General features: G+C 31.2%; 2 protein-coding genes across 4 annotated transcripts in view; both read left to right on the top strand.

The window, feature by feature from the left end:
- Positions 1-18,904, top strand: part of LOC126735060 (piezo-type mechanosensitive ion channel component-like) — a 73,779-nt gene that overhangs the window by 54,655 nt on the left and 220 nt on the right. For 2 of the 3 annotated variants that reach the window (XM_050438952.1, XM_050438950.1), the window contains 6 exons: positions 10,413-10,594; positions 10,652-10,906; positions 15,566-15,701; positions 15,757-15,909; positions 16,100-16,217; positions 18,712-18,827. In XM_050438952.1, the coding sequence (XP_050294909.1) occupies positions 10,413-10,594; positions 10,652-10,906; positions 15,566-15,701; positions 15,757-15,909; positions 16,100-16,217; positions 18,712-18,827 (960 nt within the window). The remainder of the gene's footprint in view (positions 1-10,412; positions 10,595-10,651; positions 10,907-15,565; positions 15,702-15,756; positions 15,910-16,099; positions 16,218-18,711; positions 18,828-18,904) is intronic. The other variant, XM_050438951.1, reaches the window with a different exon arrangement.
- Positions 6,883-8,905, top strand: LOC126735063 (jerky protein homolog). The gene is made up of 2 exons (XM_050438955.1): positions 6,883-7,566; positions 7,630-8,905. Exons 1-2 carry the CDS (start codon positions 7,284-7,286, stop codon positions 7,677-7,679), a joined length of 333 nt encoding a protein of 110 aa, XP_050294912.1. The 5' UTR covers positions 6,883-7,283; the 3' UTR covers positions 7,680-8,905.

The raw sequence follows: 18,904 nt of genomic DNA, 5'->3' as shown, positions 1-18,904 counted from the left end.
GACAGAATAAGACCTGTTGCAAATCAATGAATATAACAAAAATATTAGATGGATTGCTTTTTGCCAGCTGTGTATCTTCATTGATTTGTGCATACCCTGCTTTAGCACGCATCTGGTGAATTTGCATGTCGTGTGTTATTTTCTGTTTTTCTTCCTCAGTATTAGCAGCACATAACTTAATATAATGCTTGTCGCAAAATGTGCATGTATCAGAACGAGGTAATCCAAATTTTAGATTCAGTTTCGAAAATGTATTATTGTATGTCCTGATTGATAAATTCTTATGCTCTGGATATTATTCACAAAAGAGCTAATGCATTATTTTTAAGTTGAGATCTTCGGACAGGAACTCTGTATGAGTTTTTGATCGTAAGTAGTGGCTTTCCTGTTTAGGAAAAGACGAAATATGTTCCCTGATCAACTCTTTGACATTTTCTGGAATAGCATGTGGCCGATTGGTATGACGTCCTCGGAAATCTTTAATGTCAATATTGTTCTTTAATTTTTCTACTAACATTTGTATTCTTCGGGGTGTTACTCTAAGGGTGTCTGTGACAGTTTTTTGGCAAACTCGTATCTTATCTTGCTCAAGAGGTAAATAATAAAAACTGTACACTTCCGGCGTGGATTTGGTTGATTTTTTACTTTTGGCCTTATCGGTTCACGTATCTTAATACATTGGTATGCGAGAAATTGGGATTGTTCATTATAAGTAAGACTTCTGAATTTTGAAAAAATCGTACGTTTATTGCCTTCTAGCTTTGCAGCAAAACATCCCCTTTTACAGCGGCATACAACATTCTGAAAAGCAAGAGAATATGTCTATATGAAGGCAATAATGAAACGATGATGAAAATTGATATGGTACTAATAATATTATGAATGACATAAGGACATTAAAAAAATTATAATGCTAAATATGTAGGTAGTAACTTTTCCAACAAAATGATAAACTCTTAAGTACATAGTCTGTATTGTCTGCATAGTCGGGACCATTGTCGGTATCATCTTCTTTCTTTTACTTAGATATTCTTCTCCTTTGTCTCTAGCTAACTTTGACTTATTGTTTTGCCACTAAGCAATGTTAGATTTGCGTTTTTTACCACGATTTAATGTATTTTGCAACGAATCCGATAAATTTACCACAGACATGACGTCAAAAATGTAACAATATTCGCCCAAACAATCTCGTACACTACAACTTTTTACCGTGGAATTCGGCAAAATGGCAAACTAAAATATTTGATTTAAGGGGGGATATTTAAAAAGAGAGAGATGTTCTTCTATTATACAGTTGCTTTAGGTGCCATACAACGTTATTCCATGCTTAAGTCGATTTCATAAAATTTGCGAGTTATAGTTCAGTTCAGAGATCTATTAGAATCTTTGATGTACCGCGAATAGTCCGTGTGCCGGTGTTGCTTGTATTGTCACATGACATGCATGTTTAAATCGCAAAATTTTATGTGGAAAGAGTCATAAAGTAATATTCTAAACGATATTTAATCATTTCATTAAATAAATAAATGTTTTAAGCATTTTTTTAAGAATTTATACATTTGATTCGTATAATTTGACTACATGCGCCCACGTACTATTTTGTTAAACGCCTGACCTTAGTCACAGCCACTCAAGTGTGAAAAGTTGAACAGGTCCGGCCTTAAAATTTATTTGTATTTAAAACTTTATTATTCGGGATTTTTGGGTCTAGTTTTATTAAGTTAGCAATTCAGGATAGTTAATAGCAAGACAATATTTAATTTAAATATAAGATTTAAGTACGTAAAATGAGTTTAACCAAAAATTTTAATTTAATAAGTTTAGTTTTTAGCGCCATCAGTCCCTTATAACAAGTGATGAGAGAATAGGTGATACGAATTACTTAGGCTGATTTATTCTGTGGATTAAGGCATTAAATATTTACTTTTTGACACAAAAGTGTAAAATGTTTTGGTTTGTCTTTAAATTTTATATATTTCCTTTTTTTGGGAATTGAGATTTATTTCTACATGGTGGTGATTATTAATGGGGATTTTGGCTGCCATATTCAATGTCCTTTATTATTTTTTTTTTTTTTAATTAATACATATTATGATATATTATTATAATAATATACTCATGAAAATCCCCCATATATTTATTTAGTACCAACTTACATTAAAAATCATCTATACTCTATTTCAGAAGTGTGTAGAGCAATAAAACCTCATTAGGTATGCAAAAGTGGTACCTGGTGATCCACCAATATTTTATGCCACTACCTTAGTTGGGTATTAGTTTCAATGTAAAATTCTTTCTTTTCGTTGATTGCAGGTAGTGCCACCCAGTTTTGGGTCAATTTATGAGTTTTGCCCATTGTTACCCACTGATAAACATTGAAAACGGTTCGCCAAAGGCGTGCAACTGGGACTTGTTTTTTACCTTATAATTAATGTACTTAAATGCTATTTTATTTTAGAAAGTTACTTTTGTTTAAATGGAATAATATATTTTTTTCACAAATTTATTGAACATAATATGTAGAGTAAAACAGTTGAAAATGTCACTTTTGGATCTGGCACTTTTTGAACAGTGTATAACAATTTTAAATTATAATAGATTGTAGTCTTCTTCGTCATCTGACGAACTGTCATCACCTCTTGACATTATAATTAAAGGATCGACTGTCTGATCGATGAGGTTGTTAAGATCCCACATTTTGTCCTCTTGCTTAATTACATGCTGGACTGCTTTTCGCCAATTCTCTGGTGTCGCTTCCGTAATGGCTTGATCAAACAGTAGCTTAACATCTTTCATTTTAAAAGTCGTGTTTTGTCTTGCTACAAATCCTTTTACCTGCGCCCATATCAGTTCTATAGGATTTAGTTCGCAATGATATGGCGGTAAGCGCAGTACAGTTATATTATATTTTTCGGCTATATCTTCCACGGCGTATTTCATGAAACGAGTTTTGTGTAAGTTTGCTATTGCCAGCAGTTCTTTTTTTATCAAATTTGCGTCAAACGCAATACCTTTTGCAGTCAGCCAATCGATAATTTCTTGCTTTCTCCAACTTGAAGTTGGCGTCTTCTCTATTCGCCGTGAATGATAGCTTGGTTTATCCATAAGCACCACCGAATTAGCCGGAAGAAATTTTATCATTTCACCAAAATAGTCCTCGAAAACGTCTGAGTTCAAGTCTTCATGGTAATCTCCTGTGCGAGTCGACTCAAAGGTTAGCAGACCTTCTTTTAAAAATCCCTCTTCGCTTCCAATATGTGTGATTATAAGTCTTTTTCCTTTTCCCGAAGGTACTTTAATACCCGTAGACAGGCCTTCTATGAAAGCTTGGCGAGGACTGGTTATATTTTTGTCTTGCCACATTTTTTGGACTATATAACCTTCGTTAATCTACGTCTCATCAAGATAAAAAACTTTCTTTTGCTCCCTGCGGTACTGTTTGATACTTCTCAAGTATTGTCGTCTCCAACAAACAATTTCGTCGCTCTCCAGTAAAAGTGCTTTGCGGTTATGCTTTTCCCAGGCAAAATCCATATTTTTTAAAGTTTTCCATAAAAGTTTTCTACTTATCAACGGAATACTGTCATCTCGGCCAAGCTCCATTAAAATTTTGTCTAGGGTAAGTATTTCCTTTTTAAAATAAAAAGAGTGAACTTTTCTTCGAATTATACATTTAGCATTTTCATCAAGGACTTTTGTAGGTCGTCCTGGCTTTTGCTTGGGAGATTCCACTTGACCTGCTACTTTTCTTTCCCGCAACAATTTGAAAATGGTGGACTTTCCAATTCCACTCATTCGAGAACATTTTTCAACAATTTCTTGCACAGTAAAACTAGGGTAATCGTGTTTTATGCAATCATGTACATTTAAAATAATAACTTTTTCACTCAGCGATAGTGGAGAATTTTTAGTTAATCTTTTCGTTGGACTGAATACCTCCATTTTTTAAATATTGGGATAATAATATTGTGATTACACTACAGCGTAGCAGTGACTACTAACGTTTAAAATATGATTTAAAAGTATTTATAGTCTGTATATATTACCTGACCCCATTTTTGCATGTTACAAAGCGTTAAAAGATAGGTACCTATACAAAAGGATTAAAAGTATTTATTTAGTATTTAATCTCTTTCAAAATAAAGGCATTTAATTCGTGAAAATTAAATTCATAAATATTATAAGTACCTGCGCCTATGAACTACCACGAAATGTAGCCAAACAGAACGGAATTCCCCAGTTTATTGCTCTATACACTTCTGAAATAGAGTATAGCTGTCTATACTTTATGCGTTTAAAAGACACAAGTTTTAGTTATAAAAAAAAACACACTTTACATTCTGAATGTAATATTTATTAATTTGTTTGCCTCATATTTAGTTATTATGCATATTAGGAGAGATTAGATAAAGATAAAAATTAACAAAAATAAATGCTTATAATATGCAAAACACTATATTTTAAGTATATTGGATCCTAAAACTACAGTGAGGATACTAAATACTTTTATAAATTTAACCGCTTTTTTGATTCTGGCCGAAAAAGTTAATACAATTTTCTAAATTGTGTTTTTTTCCTTTGTTCTTTAGCAGTTTCTTCCATTAAGGAAGGAAACAGTTTCTCTGTTGCCGCTATGGATTCCAACTTCATCTTGCACATCAGCATATGGATACTAAAGCATTACATTATATATACTTTATTGTGTCGCTGAAGGACAAACTGGGGCAGTAAGCTGAAAAAACAAAACTTTAAACTTGTTTAATTAATAAAAATAGGGTTTTCTTACTATGGCAAAAAAGGGAATTTTTTTGCAGAGAATGGAGGAAGAAGCAGTCTTTATTGTGTCACTGAAGGACAACAGGGGCAGTAAGCTGTAAAAACAAAAAATTTTAGACTTGTTTTCTTAATAAAAACAGTGTTTTTCTTACCATATCAAAAAAGAGATTTTCCAGAGAATAGTGGAAGAAGCAGTCTTTATTGTGTCACTGAAGGACAAACAGGGGCAGTAAGCTGTAAAAAACAAAATTTTAAACTTGTTTTATTAATAAAAATATGGTTTCTTTACTATGGCAAAGAAGGGACTTTTTTCCCAGAGAATGGAAATCATACATCAATCATAAATGTATCATACTATGTTTCGGCTAAATAATATATGGATCTTTCTTCCTCCTAAATTTTTTTAATTTTCCTCAAATATTCTATACACCACCTGACAATTCCCTTACAGCAGCTCTTTTGTTAACCATCTTAAGATTAAATCCAAGTTTTATCAGGTATCTCCGCAAGGTTGAGACTGAGAAATGTTTGTCCCTTGCCGATAAGGTGTCTCTATGGTCAGAACCTCATTGTTTTTGTATTTAGAATACACAACTTCCCTTAGCAATTTGGCAATATCCGTGTCTTTTTTTACAGGCATATTGTACTATAGGAAACCCCTTTAAAAACGCTGTTTTTTGCAAAGCACTACAATCATTTGTGAACTGAGGATCATTCCTTAGATTGTTATAGATATTTAGATAAATTTGTTTGGCGTCTGTACTTAAACAAATACGTTTTAAAACTGCTTGATTTCATCTGTAGCTTCTACTTCCCTTGCTTTTTTTTGCTTCCTCAATACTAGAAAATGAACTATCAGAAATATGTATGTCTTAATCACTGACCAGATCACTCTTGTTGTTTTTATCACAAATGTTATTGTCTTTCTTGTACACCCACGGTCTCCATAAGCCCGCACACACTTTCCTCTTCATTTGCCAAAGTTTCCTGCCTATTTTCCCAGGGTCGAAACATTTTAAGGTCGTTAGGTATAATACCAAAACAAATCCACAAACACAAATAAAAAAAACACTCTCCTCACAGTAAAAACTGCAAAAAATTTAGACGAATACAGGCCAAATTCTAAATTCTTTACTTTCATAAACGTGTAAAAAGCATAACCGGCAAAACACATCAAACAATAACCTCACATGGCCCCCCTCCCAACTATTAAAGGTGATAGACCCATCCAACAACTATTTTAAAGGGGATAGACCCATCCTTAAAGATCTCTTTAAAAACACGTCGAAAGTAATACAAAAACTGCCCAAAAATTTATTTGGGTACGGCCCCGTAATTCTTAAAATCAGTGGGATAGAGAGAGATACACAATCACTTGCACAGCCTAAAGTAGGAATCGCCAGAACGCAGGTATTTTATCTTTGTTTAATAGAATGGCTAAAAAGAGGTGACAAGTCTGTGAGTGCTGGAAGTGTTTAAAATATTTTGTAAGATGCTTGGATTTTAGTCCGCGTTCAATTTTTTGATATTATTTTCTTGTGATATTATTTTCTTTCTAAAAATTGACATTTTCAAAAGAAAAATAAAAAATAGTATAAAACATGGGGTTTTACGTATATTTAAAATGATTTCATAGACAATATAAAATTTTGCCATTTAAACATATATATCATGCAACAATAAATATGACATAGGCGCACGGACTAGTTAGTGCGGCATCTGCAACATATCAAAGATTTTAATAGATCTCTGAACTGGACTATACAACGTTGTGCGAGCCAACTCTTCAATTTGTAAAATTGATTTATTTTTCGTTAATAAAATTAAGTTTTTATTTTCTGATTTTTTTTAAGAAATTATTAATTTTTTTTTCTTTAGATGTTATTTTTTAATTATTTAAAAAAATATTTAACTTAAATTGGCCAAAACTAAAAATTTTTTAATATTCTTATTTAGAACGCCTCATATTTCTCTTTTCTTTAGGTTTTTTACTTTTATTTTATTTATTTTTTAGAAGCTTGTTTTTTTTAATTATTCTTATCAATTTAAATTTTTCGTGTAAATTTAATAAAACAATTAGACCCTATTGAAAAAATATTTATGACTTACATTAAGTTACTATAAATTTCACAATATTTAAATACAGTGAAACCTCCCGATACGGACACCTCCAATGGACGAACAACTCCCTTGAGCGGACATTTTTTTTCGTCCCATTGCAAATACACTAAATTCCCATATGCTTTAACGGACACTCTCTCGGGCGGACGCGGACACCTAAAAGTGGTCCGAAGAACCGCTAAACCTTCTCTTGAGCGGACACAAAAAAAATTTAAACACGCAATCGGGGATTGCATTGGCGCCAGAGCCTGGGTTTTCCCCGATACGACGGTACTCCTCGCATGGCGCCGGTTTGTCGGGATGTTTTTATGTTTTGACTGTTTTGTTAATGCATTTAGCTTTAGTTTATTGTCGTATCTTCTAGCGTTATTAGCGTAACAACCGATATGTCGTCGAAACGTAAAGGGCTAACTCTTAAAGAAAAAGTTGACGTAATTGAGATTTTTAATAAAGACAAACTAAGCGTACGCGACTTAGCAAAACGGTTTGGAATGGGAAAAACACAGGCAGCTGAGATTATTAAAAATAAGGATGTTTTATTAAGTAAGTTCCACTTAAATGTAAATGTGAATGAAAAAAGAAGCTTCCTAAGAGAAAAGGGCAGAAATATTGACAGACAGTGCTATGAGTGGTTCATTAGAGCTCGGAGCAAAAATATTCCATTATCAGGTAATATACTTCAATTATTACACATATTACTATATATTTTATATGTGCCTATTTTCTTTTTAGGTACAATTGTTAAAACGAAAGCCAAAGAAATCGCTGATGGTTTGGGGTAAAGAACTTTGAGTGGGGAGGCCGCAAGTGTGAACTCTGCCGATGTCACGACATTTTGGGAGAAAGTACCATCTATAATTAAGAACTATGCTCCCAAAAATATCTATAATGCTGATGAGACTAGGCTATTTTTCCGAGCAGTGCCAAACAGGACTCTACATTTGAAACGAGAAAGATGTATTGGAGGTAAATTTTCAAAAGAGAGACTGACTATACTTTTTTGTGTAAATATGGAGGGACAAAAACAAACCTCTAGTGTTCGGAAAAACGGCCAAACCAAGAGCATTTAAAAATATTAATGTGAAAGAATTGCCAGTTACTTATAGGTGGAATAAAAAAGCTTGGATGACCGGTGAACTAAGGGCCGAACGGTTAAATCAATTTCATAAAAAAATTATGCGTGAAAAACGAGAAATTTTATTATTTTTCGACAATGCATCTTGTCACCCAAAGGATATAAGATTGAAAACTAATAAATTGATATTTTTGCCTCCAAACTGCACTTCTATTGTACAGCCTTTAGATCAGGGCATTATTAGGAGTTTTAAAACATTTTATAGGACAATCATTATTAAAAAACTTTTATAAGCCATAAATACCGCTGAATCAGCCCAAGAATTAGCAAGAAAACTACACGTCCTAGATACAATTTACTTTATAAACATGGCATGGAACCAAGTGACAAAAAAAAACGGTTCAAAATTGCTTTATAACACACTCTAATGGTTCAGAAAATAGAGCAGAAAATCTGGGAAAATGAAGACGACATTCCATTGTCACTTTTAGCTCAAATGTTGAGGAATAAAGATAATTTTGAAATGATAAACAATAATGATATCAACGAATTTTTTAATGTAGACAATGATTTAATATTGGAGCAAATTGATGAACTTCCTCTAGAGGTTTCGAATCAAGAGGAAGTAGTGGTATCATCCGATGAGTCAGAAGACGAACACGTTGAGGAAGAAGAGGAATTGACTACCTATCAACAGGCTTTTAATATGACGCAACAGTTAAAACGCTTCACTCTGGCTAGGGGTGACCTATCTGCTCTAGATTTACTATCTAAGCTTCATCTTCATTTCCAAGATACTTTGCTCAACAAAAAAATCGACAAACGTCTTTATTAGAATATTTTAAACATAAACAATGATCTTAATTTGTACATGTGTTCCACAGTATTTACATAGTATTTCTTACAAAAACCTTGATATGTATGTATGTACTAGTTTAGTTTATTTTCGGTTTGTTATTTCATAAGTTTTTGTTTTGGTTTGTTTTTTAAGTTTATTTTTTTTGCATAATTATATTTATTTTGTAACACTAATTATATACTTATTGTCATTAAATAATTAATATTAAACTTGTTTAAAAAAATAACATGCTGTATAATTTTGCTTCTGTGTGACCTTTTTACCTTGAACGGACACCTCCGTTGAGCAGACTCTTTTTGAAGGTCCCATGAGTGTCCACTCAAGAGAGGTTTCACTGTGCCTTTAAAATATTTTTTATAACTAATTATTATATATCAATATCAAGTTTCTTTTTAATTTAAAAAAATTCTAGATCAAATTAAACAAGTAATTAACAGGCTTATATTGTTAAGTTATTTCTTTTATTACATTAATATGTAGAAAGTTTGATTAAATATGTTTAAATTGAATAAGGTAATTTTTTTAATTAAAATATTTCTTTAATTTCTCAATTTATTAATAACACTATTTTTAGATTATTGATTTATAATAAGGATTTTTATTTGGGAAGTAATTTTTTTTAAATTTTTCTTCATTAATTTTACAAAACTTCGAATTTCTTTTTTAAACTGAATTTGTCAGTTTTAATTCAATTAAAAAAAATTTAAAATATGCCCAAATTAATTTTTTTTTTAATTTTAAATAATTCTTAGTTTATATCTTTTAAAAAATAATTTTATTAATATTTTTGAAAAAAAATTTTCTGATTCAATTTGAATTTTTAAAAAACTTTTGAACTTTTTTAATATTCATTTGAGTATTTATTTGAAAATTAATTATTTATTTAAATAAAAAAAATACCTGAAATTAATTAAGTTGACCAAAAAGTCTTAATTAAAAAAATAATTATAACTAAAACATAAATATTTTACAAATCCCATCTTTTAAATCACCTTGATATATTTTCTTTCATTAAACTAGTATTATTTTTTTAACAATGTGTTTTTTTATTAAAATTCCTAATAAAAGTTAAACTCATTATGACTTAAAATATAATATTTTTTATCATTATCTTTAAATCACCAAATTTAATTTGGTAATTACAATTAAATTATGTTTACTGTTTTATATTTATTTATTTGAATTCATGTATTTTAAAATTATTCCTTTTTTTTTTCTTTAAAATCACTAAAAAATCAAAATCGCTTGATGCAAACTTCATAAAAATAGGAATATTTAAAATTAAAATAAAATTTCAACGATTTTAATTTTTCTTCCTATTTAATCAATTGCCGTTAGATCATTCATCGTTCCCAAAATCTAGATCTAGATTGTGAGAAAAATAAAAGGCACAAATAAATTCTTTCAGTTTGATAATCATCTAGTTATCTTGGGTGATATTGATTTGGTCTTTAATATAAAAGAAGGTAAAAGGGATTAATCGATTTACTTAGCAAGCCTTTAGCCAATTTTTACAAAAAAAAAATAGCATCGCAAATTTAGTGTGAAATCTCATTAATTACAGTTTTCTTGAATCCATAGATTTACCACAGATGAATACAAAAATCTTACTAACATCTTCAATAACATTCCTTTCGCCCAAGATATGTTCGGTGGATATGAAGCAGAGGACGTAATAGCAGTGAAGTGGTCCACACAAAGTCTAACCACATGGAAAATATCACCTGGAGCATTCAAGGAATTAAGAGACCAACTTTTATCGAGTAAAATTAAAAAAAAAATTAATAATACTTTGACTAACAAACACGAATTTCTTATAGAAAAACCTTACGTGATGTTGATAGAAATAACCTTCAGTCACGTGGGTCACGGCGGTAAGGTAAAGGAAGGAATATTCAGACAAAGAAGCGTAATTCATCCTCTACCAGATAAACGAAGAGAGCTGCTGTTAAAAATGTTAGAATCAAACGTAACTGCAGACTCTGAGCTTTGGTTGGACTATACATTTCCCAAATTTCTACTGATCACTAAAGAGGGGGAGGCTGAGGCTTTGAGTATTATGGCCGAGTCATATAGTTAGTAAAATGCTAAATTATTATTACAAAATTTTTGCTCCTGCTCATCTTTCATCGAACTTATTCATTATTTTATTTTTTTCAAGATTGGATTATGTTCCTGTAGATTAATCCAGTCTTTCTTTACTTTTTGTCTCTGAATTATTCGATGGCCTTACATTTCCCTTTTGATACTCGTCAGCAAGATCTCTAACGACATTTGATTGATTAATTATTTTTAATTAACTATTTATTCTTAAATTATCTTACATAAATTAGCTGGGCCAAAAACCGTAAATAAATTAATATTGCCATGCAACGGTATCATTAATTAACTAGTTATTTACGTTTAATTAAATTACGTCTAAACACTAAGTAAATCTGTTCACCAAGCAAGATGTTTTAGTTACAATAAATTAATGATTTTTAATTAATTAATTACTCTTAAATTATTTTTCACGAATTAGCTAGACAAAAAACCCTAAATAAATTAGTTTTGCTATGAAGCAGAATTTTTAATTAATTAGTTATTTGCATTAATTTATATTACGTCCAAATGCCAACGAAAGCAGTGCAACAAGTAAAATGTTTTAGTTGCAATAAAATTATCATTTTTTACCTAATTAATTGTTCTTAAATTATTATCGTACATGAATTAGCTGAGTCAGAAATCAGAAATAAATGTATTCAGAAATAAAGCTAATTAATTAGTTGTTTGCATTTAATTATATTACGTCGAAATACGAAAGTAATCAAGGCACAAGCAATGTTTTAAGGGGCCCATTCACTGGCGAGTGCGGTTGGCTCAAAAAAAACTTAATGAAGTTGAATTTATAAGAGAGTTTATTAATATTTATAAAGAACATAATGCATTGTGGAAAATCAAGACTCCTGAGTATTCCAATCGACTTCTAAAAGAGAAGGGTTGGGTTGGGACGATTTGGTATCGAAAAATCAAAACGTTCTTCCTTCCGAAGAGAGTTGAAAAAAATAAAATATGTTAAATCCGGAATGGGCGGTGATGAAGCTGAACAAAATGAACCAACTTTATGGTTTTAAAACTTACTTCTCTTCACAGCAGATCAGGAGGAAACCAGGAAAAACATTTCGAATGATATAGGCGATGAAGATGAAGACTTGACGGAGGTACCTATTGATTAATTATATATATTTCTACAACATTTTATTTTGCCAAGGTACAATACCAATTGTATTGAAATAATTCATATAATTACATCTATTTTGTTTGGCATCTTTTGTGCAATTCTTGCTGTTGGTATTCTTTAGCCCGTGAATTAACTTAGATTCATTCCTCCATTCTCCATATACACTATCGCCTGTTTCTGTATTTTCATAGTCAACAGACAAAGTGCTTATGTAAGTACTACTTTCTCTCCTTAAGAAATTGTGAAGTATGCAACAAGCTAGTACAATTTTATCAACTTTTTCAGGTATTAGATTTATCTCTGTTGACAACATTCTAAATCTACTTGCCATTATCCCAAAAGCATTTTCCACAATGCGCCTGGCATGTGATAAACGGTAATTAAATACTCTTTGCTCATAAGCTTTACGATGTTCTTATGCAGTCCAAATGCATCATCAGCAACAAAAACATAAATTCAAATTTTCAACATTTTCCTCTGGTTTTGGTAGATTTAAGGTTTCTTCGTTTAATTTTTTATAAAATGATGTCTGTTCGATAACTCCTCTATCGGACATTCGTCCATTTGTTCCAACGTTCACGTAATTAAACTCATAATTTGCGTTTACGATAGCTATCAATATGATACTAAAAAAATGTTTATAATTGTAGTATTATGATCCACTTTTGGGTGGGCATTTGATTCAAATATGCTTCCCGTCAATCGCACCGCCACAGTTTGGAAAATTCCATTTTTGTTCAAACTCCTTTCCGATTTCCATCCATTCGTTTTCTGTATTTGGAAATTAAAAATAAAATATGTTTTTAGGATTATTCGGAAGAAACGCCAGTGATAAAAAATGTGAAAAAGGGGTCAAAAGATAAAAAAAAAGGTGATTCTGAAGAGAGCCTATGCTGCGTTAGCTAATGAAGATGAATATGATGCATATGCAGTGACTGTGGCAGCCAAGTTAAAAAAACTTTCAGAGGAACAAAGACTTTATTGTGAAAATATCATAAATACGGCACTGTTTAAAGCAGCTTTGAATCAACTTAGCGAACATTCAACATTGTCACAAACTCAACCTCAAAACCCGTATATTCCAAAACAACAGTTTTCAACATTTAATGTCAATTCAGTTTTGCATAGCCAGGTCAGCTCATATCCAAAATCTTTTATTGCTTTGACACCTTTACCGTTTCCCCAAAACTATGACAGGCCTCAACCCAAAACCAAGATATAAACTGTGACATGCCTCAAACCCTAAATCGCCCCACATCACGTCATTCTGGGAAATCCTTTACGGCTGCAACTTTGTGACTCCTCTCAATCTCAAAAAAAATATTTTAATCAACCGCAAAACCCTAACTCTTCTAAATTTAAAAATTTTACCTCTTCTCAAAACCAAAGTTATGGGTCTTTACAATCCAGAACCCAAAATCCTTAATCCAATATCTATTACTCTTCTCACCAGCAAAATAACCATTCTCCACAATCGCAACGTAATGATGGTATCCAATTTCCAAAAAATAACTTTCGTCAACCCAAAAGCTATGATCTTCCCTGAATCCCCAAATTATGGATCTTTGGACTCCGATATGTACGACTCTCGACCATCTCCGAACCATAATTCATCTCATTCTTCAAACTGTGACAATTCCCAATCCCAAACTTTCCATAATGTGACACAATATTTAACGAATTTCACTCCATAAAATGAAGTGATCGGAATTTTCTTTTTGTTATTCTAAAAGTTCTAATTGTTTTGTGAATTCTTTTAGTGCTAAAAGCAATTTCGTTTTTTTTAAGTTGTAGTTTATGACAATATATATATAATATAGAAGATAATTTAAGTTTGACTTATGAACAGATTATAAGAATTTTTATTTATGTTACTGAATATAATGTGTATTAAAAATATTATAAACAAAAAATCTCACCTTCATATATTTTTTTGTTAAAACCTGATATATAGCTTCACATATTTCTGGAATAATTCTTCCTAATAATTGCGGAGAAATTCTCATTGAGAACTTTAAACATTCAAAGGATCGACCAGTCGCCAGAAATCTGAGAGAAAAGAAATTTGTTTAGAAAAAATGCCAAACCTAATTTTACGAACTTAAAATTTTAATCTGCTATCTACTTGTATACTACATACAATGATAATATTATTTTACCTTAAAATAGTAATTAAGCTTTCCTCGGCTGATACAGCCTGACGAAGTTTTGTATCTTGCTTTGATATTAATGGTCTTACCATTTCCAGCAACTTGATGAAAGTGTTTTCATCCATTCTCAGAAAATTCCGGTAGTCATCAGAGTGTGATATTCTTAACTCTCTTAATAAATTCAAATCTGAACATTGCTCTCTGTTTTTTAACCATTCTTTCACCCAAACTTTTTTTTTCTTTTTCACAGTATTACCATCATTTTCCATAATTAACACGACAGCTAGTAATTGCTTTTTTGTTAGTGGCATGATTCGCAAAAAGAACTTTATTCAATAAAAAAATCGATGATAATACAAAACTTTTGTTTTCACTGTGTATACGAACAATCACAGAATAGATAACCACAACTTCGTTGGCCAGCGTGGATCGCCACTGAGTCGCCATAACCGCCAACGTTGGGCCAACCTCGTTGTCCAACCGCGCTCGCTAGTGAATGGACCCCTTTAGTTACAGTAAAATTAATCACCCTTTAATTAATTGATTGATTGATTGATTCTAATTAAATAAAGAAAAATAGTATTTAGTTTGGAAAAAAAGACTAAAGTTTTCCATCTTCTTGATACATTAGCTTGGTAGTAGATTAAAAAAATACGTATGAGTAAATTAGGTGAAACTATTCTTCTTAATTTAAGTTTCCAAAGACCACAGTAGCTTTCCTATACTTCTCACATCTCTAACGAAATTTGATTGCAGGTTCTTTTGGATGAAAGAGAGAGAGAGAAAGACAAAGCAAAGAGCTTAAAATCTAGATGCCCCTAACTGCTTTTGGTTTAGGACGATCCCAGAGTGTAGATAGTTATTCTTATAATTACCTTAATAACCTCTTCCTTCTTTTATACTCCTTTTATTAGATACAATGTCTTACTACCCAAAGGTATAATTTTCTAAATACTATATTAGCAACCTGTTCTATTATGTATGAGTTCTTATATTGTAACACGTGGCTAAATGTGCCAAGCACAAGGCTAAAAAACGAAAAAAAAACCTTAATAATCAATATTTTTGGACTGTAGAGGTTTCTGGATCATATAAAATCTGTTTGGCTCAATGACAATATTTGCGCTAGGTTCAAATATATTGACCACGAGTTTTTTCGTTCAATCAACCTTTGAATTACCTTATATTATTGTTTTTTTTTGAAGCTTCTGAAAGAGTTCTTTGATTCCTAATATTCATCTCTATATTGTTATGTGCAAGATTCTTCATGGTCATTGGGACCCTAAGATGGATTTCTCCAGAATCTACAGTTTCCATCTGTAACTTCGATAGAAAAACTGAACCTAATGTTTCTTCATTTTAAGGTGACCAACAAATAGATGAAGAAAATGACCTCATAATAGATTTGGATGATGTAGATGCCAATAAAAAATTACGCGATCCCAGAGTTATGAGACATCTCTTGCTTAAACTCTCTGTTAGTCCAACTGGTGAGAAATGGTAAATAATCATATAACGCTTTGAATAGTTGGTTCAATATTAATTTTTATCTCAGGTGGGAGTTACGAGAAGAATGTCACGCAGTTGACAATAATTATTTTTACTATCTTAGGGATCTTGTGCATAATCGGTGCGACAATCTTATAGTCCTTTACGTGTTTAATGAGAGGGTTTTTAGTGATGCTTTGAATTGGTTAACACAGAGTGGGTAAGTTTTTTACTTTTTCTCTTGCATTATCTTTATATCTCCTTTAATAATAATTTCTTTGTGAGATATTAAATTTAAAAAAAAACAACTGAAAAATTTAATTTTTTTCTCTTAATCTCTATTCTGCTTTTGGTGGTTTCTTTGAACCAATACGTAAATATTTATTACATATCAACAAATCACTTTTTAGGATCTTAGGACTATACCTGATTTATTTTTTCTTGGTCATAGAAGTAATAAGAGGATTCAGGATAGAAGTGGATGAGATTTGGGTCGAAGACTTACCCGATTCGGTCGGTTTGTGGGATGTAAGTAGTCTTTCTGCTTAAAATAATTTAATTAAGGCTTGTCAGATGTAATATAATTATATGTAAACCTATTAAGGTTAATAATTGCATATCTATCGACATAGTAATTAGGGCAAGAGACGGATTAAAGGGTAAACATTATCGGTCTGTTTGATCTTAGGTAGTAATAAACATAAATTATTGATCTTAATATATTAATTTAGTCGGTTATTATATTGAGAACATTATTAAATATATTTTATTATGGGAGAGCTTCTTCTCCTTAAATTAAATATTATCATTATCATACTCATCGTATATAATTGAAATAACTATGTTGCTCATATGATTGAATTTTAACATGAATTTACTAAGCTTTTAGGGGATTTTATGAGAGCAGATAAATGTTGGGTTATTCAGGTTTACTAAAATCATGTACCTAACTACACCAGTAAAAAAGTTACAGCAAATTTTATTAAGCATCAATCTTAAGTGCTGTGAACAAACTTTACTTAAATTTAAAACAAATTTCAAAGTAATCGCTACATAAAACCTGTCTAAGATTTATTAGAATAATCTGGACAGAATGGTGAAAGAGCAACTGCTATCGTTAACGCTCGGGTATATTCGTTCTTTGGAGTGACGAATCAAGGGTTGGCAGCTCCATATTTGTGTCGTAAGATTCTATCGTACACAGATACCGTAAGAGATACTGTCAATTACTAGTTAGAAGAACTAGTTTTATGCAGAACTCGTTTTATAATATAATGCAATCCCTAGAAAACTGTAAAAGAATGCCAAGTTATGAAAGAAGATATTAAGAACAATATTAAAAATATCTTTATACGTGAGAGCTTTTACTTCTTCTTAGTCCATATATCATTATCATATTCGTCCTTTATACGTTGATAAATTTACTTTTTATATGATAATTTAAATGAAATTTTATTTAAAAAATTAACAAAGAACTTTATGATAATGGAGTAAATGAAGCCTCTACTTTGGACAGTCTTTACAAAGCTTGGATATAGATTTGAACATCTGTGTGTGCATCATTCTAAACAATTGTCCCTTTTATTCTGGGCCATTGTACTCTCACACACTCCAAAATAGTCTCTATATAAGACCTGTCTAAGCTTCATAAGAACAATCTGAACAAAATGGTGAAAGAGTAACTGCTATCGTTAACGCTCGGGTATATTCGTTTTTTGGCGCGGTGAATCCAAGGTTGCCGCTAGCTCCATATTGTACCATAATAATATATGTTTATCTTTATTTTAGAAATATATGTTTATAGCAATAAATAAAGACATATACGAGTTTATAGAACTGCTTTAGGAAGAACTCGTATTCATAATCCGTTCCCGAGAAACCCTTAATAGAATGTCAAGGTTTTAAAATCATTAATACTATCTTAATACCCTGAGAGTTTTTACTTCTCTTCTTCTCTTAACACATATATCATAATCATATTCGTCCTGCATGCTTTAAACAATTCACTTTTTCATGTGATAATTCAATTGAAATTTTAATTTAAAATTTCAAGAAAATTTTTTGTTATGATAAAGAAAATGAAGCTCCTGCTGCGTATAGACTATTTACATAGCTTCAGAATATTGAACTAGTGATATTAGATCCTTACAACGTTATCTTCTTTTACTACTAAAATCCATTTTGAACACCTGCGCATCATTCTGACTAACTGTGCTTTATTCTGAAACATTGTCCTCTATTCTGGACCATTATACTCTAAAATAGTCTTTATACAAAAGCTGTCTAAGCTTTATAAGAACAATCTGGATAGAATGGTGAAGGATCTGCTAATATCGTTAACACTCGGGTATATTCGTTTTTTGGCGTGGCGAATCCAGGGTTGTCGCTAGATTTATAGTTGTACCGTAAGATTCTATGTCCAACTTTATTTTAGAAATGTATGGAGGTGTTTATTACAAGAAATTTATGCAATTACGAGTTAGAAAAACTGCTCTACGTAGAACTCGTATACAAAATAAATTCCCAAGAAACCCTTAAAAGAATGTCACGGTATTAAAGCAAATATTCAGAACATCACTTACATCATATTTATACGTGAGAGTTTTGACTTCTTCTCCTCTTCTTCTTAATTCATATTTCATTATTATATTTTTTTATACTTTAAACAGTTCACTTATTTATGTGATAATTTAATTTAAAACTTCAAAAAAGAACTTTATTATGATAGAAAAAATTACACCGCTGCTGCGGATAGACTATACATAGCTTCAGAATATTGAACTGGTCATATTAGATACTTAAAACATTCTAAATAATTGTTCTTTATTCTAAACCGTTGTCCTTTTATATACTCTAAAATAGTCTCTTTATAAAACCTGTCTAAGCTTCATCTGGACAGAATGGTGAAGGAGCAGCTGCTACCGTTATCGCTCGGGTATATTCGTTTTTTAGTGTGGTGAATCCAGGGTTGCCGCTAGCTCCTTAGTTGTACCATAAGAGTCTATGTCTATCTTTATTTTAGAAATGTATGGAGGTGTGTATAGCAAGAGATATGGGATATTACGAGTTAGAAGAACTACTCTACGCAGAACTTGTATTCATAATGCGTTCCCGAGAAACCCTTATAAGGATGTCAAGGTATTAAAGAGAAAATTTTTATTTCACTCTTGTTTTATTTTATTAAGTTAAACTTGCCTCATCTCAGTTAAGAAGAA

Source organism: Anthonomus grandis, chromosome 4 (genome assembly GCF_022605725.1).
Source record: "Anthonomus grandis grandis chromosome 4, icAntGran1.3, whole genome shotgun sequence".
Taxonomy (NCBI): domain Eukaryota; kingdom Metazoa; phylum Arthropoda; class Insecta; order Coleoptera; family Curculionidae; genus Anthonomus; species Anthonomus grandis.
This window is presented reverse-complemented; position numbering and strand designations above follow the sequence as displayed.